Below are 12,563 nucleotides of genomic sequence, written 5' to 3'. Positions count from 1 at the left end.
ACACATACACACCGCACACACACACACACATGGTACACACATATTCCCCCACATATACACACACATACACATGTGCACACACACGCACAGCACACACACACCCAGTGTGAGGGCGGTGTGGGGAGTAAGTGGCCCTCAGGCCTCATCAAAGAGCAGGGCTATCAGAGATCACAGACGTCTGGACCGCCTTTGTTCTGGAAGACAAGGAGCTCACACACCACACGCACACCCACACACACTGCACACACACACCCACACACACTACACACACACACACACGCTCAAACATACACACACCACACACACACATGGTCACATACACACGTGCTCACACACTCATGCTCACACACACACACATACGTTCACACACACACGCTCACACACACTAACACACACAGACAGTCGTGAGGGATTGTCCTGTGCCGGTCCAGTTTGTCACCACTAGAGCTCCTATCTTCCTCCCTGCGTTTCCACGGTAACGCTGTCCTGAGCGCAGAGGGGCCGGAGAAGGGCTCAGACCTGAAGCTGGCGTTGCCAGGTGATGAGAGAGCGATGGAAAGAGGGATAGAAAGGCAGTGCACTAGAAAGAGAGAGAAGAAAGAGAGAGGGATGGGGGGCGGGGATGGACAGAGAGAAGAGATGAAGCAACTGAACGAGGGGAATCTGGAGTAAGACACTGTCACAGATGTGGGCAGCAGTAGAGTGTTGCTCTACACGCACACACACACTGCCCCCCCCCACACACACACACACACACTGCCCCCCTCCTACACACACACACAGCCCCCTTCCCCCAGCTCCTCCCCGGCCCTCTGGCCCAGCTATGTGGGGCATGTGGCTCCGAGCTGGGGGCTGTCCAGGGCGTCTTAGCAGATTAGTAGAACCCCCCCCCCCCCCACCCCACCCTGGGTTCAGGAGCCATGCAGCCGCCCCCACCCACCTCATGCCAGACTGCCCCCCCCCCCCCACCACCACCAAACGGCCCGTCCATGCGACCCACCCGAGGCTAAACCCAACGCTGCCACAGGGCACCAGGTGGTGTGACGGCAGGCTAGGATGGGCAGGGGGGCTGCGTGCCATGGTGCTCAGACAGGCAGACAGACAGACAGACAGACAGACAGACAGACAGGCAGACATACATACATACATACATACATACATACATACATACATACATACATACATACATACATACATACATACATACATACATACATACATACATACATACAGACAGGCAGACATACATACAGGCAGGCAGGCAGGCAGGCAGGCAGGCAGGCAGGCAGGCAGGCAGGCAGACAGACAGACAGGCAGACAGACAGACAGAGGGGCAACCTCGTGGAGGTCATCAGACTAGATAATCCTAGCACAGAAGACAAATTCAATTCGATTTCACAGAGGGCTTCACATATACCCATACCAACCTAAACCCTCAAGGAACACTTGAGGAAAAACACCCGTGAAAAGTGAGAGAGCGAGAAAATGGAGGAAACCCTGTGAGGAGCAAGTCAGTGAGGGATGCCTCTTCCTCCAGAGACGGGCAGTGACACAGAGAGGTGCAGACCACCAAGGGTAGAGATTCAAATACGGGACGAAACCCAGAGAAAAGCCAGAGGTCTGAGCTCCGTCGAGCATCCTCAGAGCTCAGTGTTGGCCCCCGTCAGTTCAGCCAGCGGTCAGCCACAGCTCTGGGATGAACAGGGCCAGAACAACACCACAGGATGGACAGGTAGACGGACGAGACGAGACGGGAGGGAGGGAGGGAGGGAGAAAGAGAGAAAGAGAGAAAGAGAGAAAGATCGACAGAGAGAGAGAGAAAGGGGGAGGGAGGTGACAGAAGGGGAGAAGGTCATCTGCTGAACAATGACTCCTGCATGCCAGCACACAGCCCCCCTCCTTACAATAACCCCCCCCCCCCCTCCTCCACCCCCCATGAAAGAGAATGGCCCAGCTTGTGCCACAGATGGCCTCCCTTAAGGCTGGAGGGAATTGTTTGTGTGTGTGTGTGTGTGTGTAAGTGACTGTGTGTAAGTGAGTGTGTGTATGCGTGTTCATGAATTTTAATCCTCCGACAAAACAGTGTGTGAAGTTCCTTCAGCTCAGCCCTCCTGAGTGTGCGTGTAAGGACTTTGGCCCCTAGGGTGCCTGCTGCTAGCCAGTCTCAACTCTCCCAGTGACCCCGGTCACACACAAACACTTCCTGCTAGCCTTATATGGCTCTTATCGCTTTCCATGCGTTCACATGACTAGCGCATTCTGGTTTATGTTGCTAGTGTGTTGTGGTTCACGCTACTAGCATGTTCTGGTTTATGTTACACGCGTGTTCTGGTTCAGCCTGTGTTATCCCCGTGTTACACCCTCTCTAACAGACATCAGATCATGATATACATTCTGGTACAGCAGGCCAGGTCAAGATGCAGTAACAGTAACAGGAACAATGCTATTGAAGGTTCTACTTTAGTCCTATACTGCAGCAGTTGAGTTGCTACCTCTAATTGATTCATTTGACTCAGTTGCCAGGGGTCACTAAGGGGTTCATCTGTCAGACGTCAGTGTTGGGGGGTGGGGTCAGGGTTTGGGGGGTCTCTCAGCTGGACGGGGGTAGAGGGGTCCGGACTAGATGTGAGGGTGGAGGCCCGCAATCTGTTCCTGTCACTGTGGCGACCCCTGCTATAGCAGAGTCTGAATGAGAGGAGCTGTTGGCTGGTGACAGGCTGGTCGGAGAACACTGTCCACACACACTCACACACACACACATACACACACAACCCCTTCACCGCTAACGTCATCCTCAACCTGGGCGGATAGAACGCTGACTGAATGATGTCACAGCTGGTGGAGTGCCACCCCCCCCCCCCCCACAGGCCCTCTTCATTGACAAAAACCTTTCACCAGTATTGATTAGCCAGGACACATACCCCTGATGCCCCCCACCACCAGCACCACCACCACCAGCACATCAGGCCACATCCCCCAGCACACATACACACTCACACACACACACACACACATACCCATAGGTTTACCCCTGAGCCTCATTGATCATTCATGATATTGATCCACCTCAGCTATGCTAGCTGCTTTTAGGAGGTTACTAGTGCACACGCTCACACACACACACACACACACTTACACACACACACACAAACACACACACACAAACACATGCAGGAACACCAACAGCACCTGGAACAGTGGTTGGTCAGGGGTGATGAGGACGAGGGCTGGGTTTAATCCTGTTAGCTGATCATTAGGCCGGGTCGATACAGGAACCAGTTAACTGCTAGATCTCTGCCTGTCACTTAGACCTGTCAATAACCTCGCAAACGCTCACTGTCAATGTGTGTGTGTTTGTTTTTGGGTGTGCAATTGTGTTACATAAACTGTAGCAGAGTGTGGTTTGTGAGTGAGACACACTGTGTGTGTGTGTATGTATGTGTGTGTGAGTGGTGTGTATGTGTTGTGACAAGTTTACCGTGTCGATAAGTGTGTGGGATTTCTGTTTTTCATGGGACAAATGTTTTATTTGACTTCTATGGGTGTGTGTGTGAGAGAGAGTATGTGGAAATGTGTGTGAGAGAGTGTGTGGAATTGTGTGTGTGTGAGAGAGTGTGTGTGAGAGAGTGTATGGAAGTGTGTGTGTGTGAGAGAGTGTGTGTGAGAGAGTGTGTGGAAGTGTGTGTCCCGGGATGTGTAAGTTGAGACCCCTGCGGTGTGTAAACGTGTGTGAAAGTGGCTCCACCTGAAGAGAAAGATCTTATTTACACACACACTGCAGAGCAGGGAAGGAGGGAGGGAGGGAGGGAGCAGAGGAGGGGGAGGAGGGGGATGCAGAGAAGGGCGGGAAGGGGAGGAGGGGGAGGAGGGGGAGGAGGAGAGAAGGAAGGAGGGAGAGGAGGAGGAGAGGAGGGGGAGGAGAGAGGGAGGGGGAGGAGGAGAGAGGGAAGGAAGGGGAGGAGGAGAGGAGGTGGAGGAGGAGAGGAGGGGGAGGAGAGAGGAGGGGGAAGAGAGGGGGAGGGGGAGTAGAAGCAGGAAGGTTAGAGACAGAAAGGAGGAACACAGACCTGGGGAGGATTTCAATCTTTTGTTCCGTGTGTTCTGGTGTGTTCTGGTGGGTTCTGGTGGGTTCTGGTGGGTTCTGGTGTGTGTGAGATGAGAAGATCAGGGAGAAGGGTTGTCCCTCTCCAAGCATGTGTGTGCTTGCGTCCATCTAGCTAAATGGAGATTGGATTGCTTTTAGTGCTCGTCCATTCTAGCTTATTGATAACTAGTGGATTTCGTTCTCTGTGTTGTCGAGTGTGAATCCATGCCCTCAGTATTATAGAACCCATCTGTCTAGCCAACATGGCCGATATAGCCAGGAGTGTGTGTGTGTGTTTGATGCAGTCGTTTATGACAGTGCACCACGTTGGTAGCCAAGAGGGATGATCTGAGATATCTGTCCTGACCAGTGGCCTTAGAGCAACTCATGATTCGATGAAAGATAAATGTTTCTGATTGGAGGACAGATAGCATTTCCTGACTGGTATCATCCTGGCCTGGGGCTGATTGATCGCTAGCCGAGATTACAGGAAATCAGAGGGAGCACATACATACAGAAACAGGACCTCAAGTACTAATATTGCTGCCAAACTTAATTTCACCAGAGTCTGAAAGTGTTATGGTGTAGGATGATACGGTGTGGGTTTTGCGTGTGCGCGCATATGCGTGTGTGTATGCTAGGCAGCTTGTTTCTCTTTCCCAGACGAGACAGTTGACTCTAGCCTGAGACTATAATACTGCGTTTTAACAGACACACAATAGGACCGCCCCTGTTCCCACGACAACCTGCCAGGACCCCTATTCTGTTGTTACAGCCTGGGCCCTGACCTCGTCCAAAACTCTGTCAGTTGGGGTGTGGGGGAAGGAGGGGGGGACTCTAGGGGTCAGGGGTCGCAGAGACGGAGCTGTGGCGAGGTCGGACTCCTCAAGGCAGGCTGGAGCTGTGTTGAGGTCAGACGATGAGGCAGGCTGGAGCTGTGTTGAGGTCAGACGATGAGGCAGGCTGGAGCTGAAGCAAGGTCAGACGATGAGGCAGGCTGGAGCTGAAGCGAGGTCAGACGATGAGGCAGGCTGGAGCTGAAGCGAGGTCAGACGATGAGGCAGGCTGGAGCAGACAGTGTCTGGGAGGGTGTGACTGGAGGGAGACCGAGCGCAGACGAGCATAGTGGCATCATAGAGACCGACATGACACTGGGGCGTATTGTGTATATGTGTGTCTGTCTGTCTGTCTCTCTGTCTATTTATCTTACTCTACATCTATCTATCGATACATATGGACATATTTACATGTATTCATTTGGCAGACGCTTTTATCCAAAGCGACTTCCAAGAGAGAGCTTTACAAAGTGCATAGGTCACTGATCATAACAACAAAACAACAAGCCCCAAAGCATTGTGGGTAGCCAAAACAAGAAGCACACATTGTGAACAACCCAAAAATAAGTGCCAAAGGGAAGAACCATAAGAGCATGTAGTTAAGCAAGTTACAATGAAACGACATTCATCTCATATGACATATTACGTGCATCATACTGTATACTTTCACCCTGGAAGATACTGTAGCTGGTCAAGTACCCCAGAGCATGATTAACCTTCTATCCCTCCCTCCCTCCCCCCTCCCTCCCTCTCTCCCTCCATCTCCAGGTGGTGGTTCCCACCAGGGTGGGTCAGGTGTACGTGTACGACACGGGGAAGGCTGAGCAGGACGAGTACGACGTCCCCCCGCGACACCTCCTCCCCTCTCAGGACATCTACGATGTTCCCCCCACACGCGCTCAGTACAACCAGCAGGTGAGACGCACGCACACACACACACACACACTCACACACACGCACACACACACACTCACACACACACACACACACGTTTTCGAAATCCAAGATACACACTCACACTCATACGTGAGTGTCTCACATCATCATTTGATGTGTTGGGAATATTGAGTATCCCCTTGTGTTTCTGTGTGTGCGTGTTAACTCAGGGCATCTGTCTGACTTCATAGCTATTTTTAGAAGAGGTCCTTCATTCCTGGCAGGGAGGCAGGGACGGATTGAGAGAGGGAGCGAGGGAGGGAGGGAGAGTGGGAAGGAGGGGAGGGAGAGTTGGAAGGAGGGAGCTGTTTCTGTGTCTGGAGGCGCCGAGGAGACAAAAGAGAAGCGTTTTTTTCACACGTAGCAGAAAGCTTTGGGAGCCTGAACATCCCAGTCTGCAGCTGAAGGTGATCCACTGTGTGTGTGTGTGTGTGTGTGTGTGGAGGGGGGGGGGGGTGTGCTGTGTCTTCACTGCCTCCAGCACACACTCTCAGGCTCACGCACGCACGCACGCTCCGGCTGGTGGAGCAGACAGGGAGGCCGCGCGCTGACAGGCCGTGCTCCTGCAGTAAAGGTCACGGGCGCTACGTCTCAGCAGAGGAGAACCTGCGGCTGGATGCTGGGCACGGTGGGGGGGGGGGGGGGGGGGGGAGAGGGGGGAGGGATGAAGTGAGGGAACGGGGGAGTGGGCAGGGACTGGGGGGGGGGGAGAAATTAGAGAGAGTGGGAGAGAGATGGAGAGACAAAGTGAAAAGGGGCCTGGACTTGGCTGATGTCTCTCCTTCCCCCAAGCCAGAGAGGCCAGAGAGATGGACCTCCATGGGCCCGATGTAGAGATCTCACCAGGACTGGTCCCTCTGGTGGAGCACTGCTAAGGACAAGGGGCTGCTAATGCTAAGGATACAGAAGCTCGAGGAGGAATGAATTGCCTCTGGTTTTTTGAGATGGGGGCGTGGAGATGAAGTGAGATGCATCGTGAAAATAGATGGAGGGAGAGAGGCAGGGGGAGGGAGGGAGGGAGGCAGGGGGAGGGAGAGGGAGGCAGGGGGAGGGAGAGGGAGGGAGGGAGGCAGGGGGGGGGGGAGGGAGGGAGGCAGGGAGAAAGAGAGAGGGAGGGAGGGAGGGAGGGAGGGAGGGAGGGAGGGAGGGAGGGAGGGAGGGAGGGAGGGAGGGAGGGAGGGAGGGAGGGAGGGAGGGAGGGAGGGAGGGAGGGAGGGAGGGAGGGAGGGAGGGAGGGAGGTAGAAAGAAAGAGAGAGGGAGGGAGGGAAGCGATGCAGGAGGAGGAGTCGGGACGACGTAAAGATTGTTTAAACATGCAGACAACGCATGGAACACATTGCTCATCTCCTCCACTAACATCACCAGCCCAGAGGTTCAGTCTACTGTCGAGAGTGTGTGTGCATGCTTGTGTATGTATGCATGTCTGTAAGTGTGTGTATATGTCTGTGTGCTTGTGTGTGTGTATGGTACGTGTATATATATGTGTGTGTATGCATGTGTATGTAGGCGTGTGTGTGTGTGTGCATGTACAGTATATGTGCGCATGTGCACTGTAAATGTGTGCGCATGCGTGTATTGTGTGTGTAGTGTGTGGGTGTACTGTACTGTACACTGTATGTGTGTGTGTGTGTGTGTGTGTGTGTGTTGTGCAGCGTTGGTCCTGCTCCACTGCTGTACCCTGGCTGTGTGCGTGTCAGGGAGTCAGACAGGAAGTCATTCCTCAGTGTGGGAGAGGGGGAGAGAGGGGGGAGGGAGAGAGAGAGAGAGACAGAGAGAGAGAGGAGAGGAGAGGGAGAGGGAGGATGGGGGGTGTCACATATCGTGTGTGTATCAGTGCTCTGCTTGACCTCTTCTCAGACCCAACCTCAATAACTCCACTGTCTGGCCCCATGCTGGAAGGGGAGGGGGAGGGAGAGGGGGAGGAGGTGGAGGGGGGAGGACAGGAATGGCAGCAGAGAGAAGAGGGCCCCCATGGGAGAGAGGAGATTAGAGGACAAAATGGGCAGAATTCCTCCCTCCCTTTTCTCATTCCCTACATCCCTCCCTCCTTTTCCCCCTTCCCATTTCTCCCTCCCTCCCTCCCTCCCTCCCTCCCTCCCTCCTTCCCTCCCTCCCTCCTTCCCTCCCTCCCTCCCTCCCTCCCTCCCTCCCTCCCTCCCTCCCTCCCTCCCTCCCTCCCTCCCTCCCTCCCTCCCTCCCTCCCTCCTCCAGACACATTTCAAATTACCCAGGATTAAACCAGCAGGTCCTCCAAAGCTTGATTTAATTAGTTCTTCCTGTTTAATATGCTCTCTTCAATAGACTCTCCTGCACACACAAAACAGTGCTGCTAGCTGATGGTGATTAGATGTGTGTGTGTGTGTGTGTGTGTGTTCATATGTGTGTGTTTGTACCGGCCCACGTCGGATTGTGTGCGCCTGACACAGTTTTGGATTGTCTGAGACTTTCATTGTGCTGAGTGAGGAAGTCATCATGTTGTGTGTTGGTGTGCACGTGTGTGCGTCTTCTCATCATGCCCCTCCCCCCCAGGTGTATGACACGCCCCCCATGGCTGTGAAAGGCCCTCCTAGTGGCCAGGACATCTATGACATCCCCCAATCACAGACAAGAGCCAGCTCATCTCACAGCACACGGTGAGGCCTCCCAGCCAATAGGAGAGCCTCTCATGGAGTGCGTTGCCCTCCCAACCAATAGGAAATCCCTGCACAGCCCCAAGGAGCCTTTGTGTCTCCGAGACAGGGAGTCTTCAGCAGATCCGTTCACGTGTTGATTCTACTAGAATCAATAGTAGTAATGAATAAAAAAAAATATATATTAATGAATATTAATGTTACCTCTTCATGCCTCCCCCCCCCCCCCCCACAGGTGTATGACTTCCCCCCCTCTGTCAGTAAGGACATCCCAGACGGGCCAATGAGAGAAGAGACGTACGACGTGCCCCCCCACTTCGCCAAGCTGAAGGGCGTGTCCGACCCCCAGGCGGCCTACGACCCCCCCATCCCCGAGGACGTCTACGACGTCCCCCCCACCCCTCACCGGCAAGCGCCGCGGCGACGGCGCCGGCCACGACAACCAGGAAGTGTACGACATCCCCGCCAGCCTGCGCAAGGGAGGCCCAGCCCCCCAGTCCAGCCAGGACGTGTACGACTTCCCCCGGGAGCGCTCCGCCCCCGGCGGCGCCGCCGAGGATTCCGGAGACTACGTGTACGACGTCCCGCCGCAGGTGGTCCGAGACGCGGCGGCGGCGGCGAGCGGCGAGGAGCTGGGCAACTCCTTCAAGCGCCTCTCCGCCTCGTCGACGGGCAGCACGCGCAGCAACCTCTCCTCCTCCTCCTCCCTGGACATGGTGCCCGTCAGGGAGTCTGGCCCCGCCCCCGGCCACGCCCCCCTGATGCTGGACCTGGAGCAGGCCATGGAGCGCCTGTCCCGCCTCCAGCAGGGGGTGGAGTCCTCCGTCTCCCTCCTCATGTCCTTCATCTCCGGCGCCTGGCGGAGCCCCGCCCAGATGGAGAGCAGCCTGCCCGCCCTGCGCCAGGCGGTGGAGCGCGTGCGCGCCGCCGTGCGCGACCTGCTCGAGTTCTCCCGGGGCGCGGTGGCCAACGCCGCCCAGGCCACCGACCGCTCGCTGCAGGCCAAGCTGGGACGCCAGGTGGCCAAGATGGAGGAGGTGTTCCAGGGCCTGGTCCGACACAGCCAGGCCCTGGACGCGCTGGGCTGGGTGCCCTCCAGCCTGGCCCTGGCCACGCCCCCCGCCGGCCAGGACGACTTGGACCGCCTGGTCATGTGCGCCCGGAGCGTTCCGGACGACACCAAGCAGCTGGCATCCTTTCTCCACGGCAACGCCACGCTGTTGTTCAAACGGACCAATAAGCAGCAGCTCCCGCTGCCGCCTCTGCCCCAGGCCGCCGAGCCGCTGGCCAATAGCAACCTCGCCGCCTACCAGACGGGGGCGCCGGAGAGAGCCAACATCCAGTCCCGCCCCCTGCCCTCCCCGCCCAAGTTCACGTCGGAGGAGGAGGCCCCGGATCGGCCCTACGAGACCACGGAGGAGGGCTGGATGGAGGACTACGACTACGTCCACCTGCAGGTAACACGCTCACCTGCACACACACACATGCTCACGCACACACACACACATGGAGTGTCCCTAGACTGCATCTCGATCATCGCCAGAACCTCTATGTGGGCCACACACACACACACACACACACAGACTCTGTCTGGTGTGATGCATATGCTGCAGGTATCATCATCCATCTTCCTTACTGCATGTGGAAGCATGTTGCTCAACATGCTACACAAATATCCCCTCCCCCCCCCCCCCCCATCTCTCTGCTGCTGGGCAGGTATGGACATGCTAGCAGGCCTCACAGAATGACTGAGTCACACCTGACAAGGACACATGCTCACCCGACACAGGGTTACGTGGCTAGGTCTCTAGTTGGCGTTGGGAAATTCATTCACAAGCCTTCAGAGAAAGTTGTTGAAAATGACATTTTTACTGACCCTTGTTTTTTTTTATTATTAAAACGTAACACAAATATTGACAGTTCTATGCAGTTATCTGGGGGGTATTCCAGAAAGCAGGTTATGCAACATAACCTGGTAAGTTAACCCACCAGCTGAGTCACAATGTTGCAGCAACCTACTGGCAATGTTGCTACAACGCTGGGTGTCAACTGGGTAGTTAATTTACCCGGGTATGTCACATAACCTGCTTTCTGGAATACCCCCCTGGAAGCCACACAGTGACTGTGAGAGTACCTCCAGCCAGCTCCAGAACTGTGACCAGCCCAGCTCCCTGAGCTGCTTCACAGTGCTGCAGGATCACACTGCCCCCTGCTGGACAAACAGGAACACTACCACAGGGTCCTTACTGGGATTAGAAGCTCCGGGTTGGAGTTGTGGATTTAATTCATAAAATGGCAGCTAGTTGGTGGAGACAGTTCAATACAGTTAGCTCCCATCCATCCATCTTTTGTATCTATCCGCCTATTCATCCATCCACTCGTCGATTCATCCATCCTCCTATTTTTTCAGATATATCTGTCTATCCATTTATCTATCTATTGATCTATCCATCTATTGATTTATCCATCTGTTGATCTATCTATCCATCTACCTATCCATCTGTCCATCCTTCCATCTCTCTTGGCGTGTGTCGCTAAGCCTCTGCTCTGGGTCGTGTCCTGCAGGGTAAAGAAGAGTTTGAGAAGAACCAGAAACAGCTTCTGGAGAAGGGCAGCATCATCCGCCACAAGCCCCATCTGGAGCACCAGCAGGTTGGTCTGCAGACGCGTCAAATCCATGACGTGTATTTATGGAGCCTATTTTTACGGCCATAGTCTCAAAGGGCTTGCCAGAGGCTCATATACGCCAATGTATTGATGTGTGTAGGAACATTCTAAACATAACCGAGGTATTCACGTTTCCCTGCCTCCTGTTGCAGCTGAAACAGTTTGAGCGCCTGGAGCAGGAAGTCAGCCGTCCAATCAACAACGACATCTCGGGCTGGACTCCGCCCCCGCAGTACCCGGCTTCCAATCAGAGGTCGAGGCTGTGCACAGGCGACCGGCAGCTCCTCCTCTTCTACTCGGAGCAGTGCGAGGCAAACGTGACCACGCTCAACAACGCCATCGACGCCTTCTTCACCTCCATCTCCTCCAACCAGCCGCCCAAGATCTTCGTGGCCCACAGCAAGTTCGTCATCCTCAGCGCCCACAAGCTGGTGTTCATCGGGGACACGTTGTCGCGCCAGGCCAAGTCCCCGGAGGTGCGCTCCAGGGTGGCGCAGCACAGCAACGCGCTGTGCGACAAACTGAAGGACATCGTGGTGAGCACCAAGACGGCAGCGCTGCAGTACCCGTCCCCAGGCGCCGCCCGCGACATGACGGAGCGCGTGCGGGAGCTGGCGGGGACCACGCAGCAGTTCCGGATGGTGCTGGGCCAGCTGCTTGCCATGTAAGCCCCTGGAGCGCGGAGCGGGAGTGGGGGGGGGGGGGGCACCAGAGGCACACCCCCCCCCCTGGACTGGAGGCTCCCACAGACCCCCCCCCGCCCCCCTCTCTGGAACCGGACCTTCTCAGAGGACCCCCCCTGTGCCCCCACCCCCAGAAACGCCTCATCCCTGCTCCCCCCCCCCCTCCTCCTCCTCCTGGGCCTATTACTGTAGAGACACCTACCTGAATGGTCTGGGCCATCGGTTGTAAAATAATCACTGTACATATTGAAGCTACTCTCGATATAGGGACAGAAAAAAGACTTTCTCTCTCTCTCTATATATATATATATATATATATGTTTTTGAAATCTTACGGAAAAAAATTCAACCTAATGTAGTTTTTAGACAATATCCCATCATGATGATTATTATTATTATTATTGCTATACTGTAATTATTGATCTGAATATGATAATTGTTATCATTATTGTTATAATGCATTGATTAAGGACGTGTATGTATGTTGTACCTATGTGCTGCATACGTGTTACATGTATGTAGCTGCTTTGCTGTCCGGATGGGGTTCCGAGGTGGAGGGTCTCATAGTAGACATGCCCTCATCTCAGCCTGAGGTGGAGAGACAGGTAGGGGATAGGGAGAGACAGGTAGGGGCTGGGGGAGAGACAGGTAGGGGCTGGGGAGGGACAGGTAGGGGCTGGGGAGGGAGACAGGTAGGGGCTGGGGAGAGACAGGTAGGGGCTGGGG

General features: G+C 55.0%; 1 protein-coding gene across 1 annotated transcript in view; it reads left to right on the top strand.

The window, feature by feature from the left end:
* The window catches only part of bcar1 (BCAR1 scaffold protein, Cas family member), a 28,851-nt gene extending 16,931 nt beyond the window's left edge, over positions 1-11,920 (top strand). The window contains 7 exon segments of the mRNA XM_084672874.1: positions 5,689-5,835; positions 8,387-8,453; positions 8,456-8,490; positions 8,723-8,886; positions 8,888-9,944; positions 11,053-11,139; positions 11,307-11,920. Coding sequence (XP_084529000.1) covers positions 5,689-5,835; positions 8,387-8,453; positions 8,456-8,490; positions 8,723-8,886; positions 8,888-9,944; positions 11,053-11,139; positions 11,307-11,822 — 2,073 coding nt within the window. The 3' untranslated portion in view covers positions 11,823-11,920.
* Positions 11,921-12,563: the final 643 nt, after the last annotated feature.

The sequence above is a fragment of the Hypomesus nipponensis genome, chromosome 14 (genome assembly GCF_054491055.1).
Source record: "Hypomesus nipponensis isolate SF chromosome 14, ASM5449105v1, whole genome shotgun sequence".
Taxonomy (NCBI): Eukaryota; Metazoa; Chordata; class Actinopteri; order Osmeriformes; family Osmeridae; genus Hypomesus; species Hypomesus nipponensis.
This window is presented reverse-complemented; position numbering and strand designations above follow the sequence as displayed.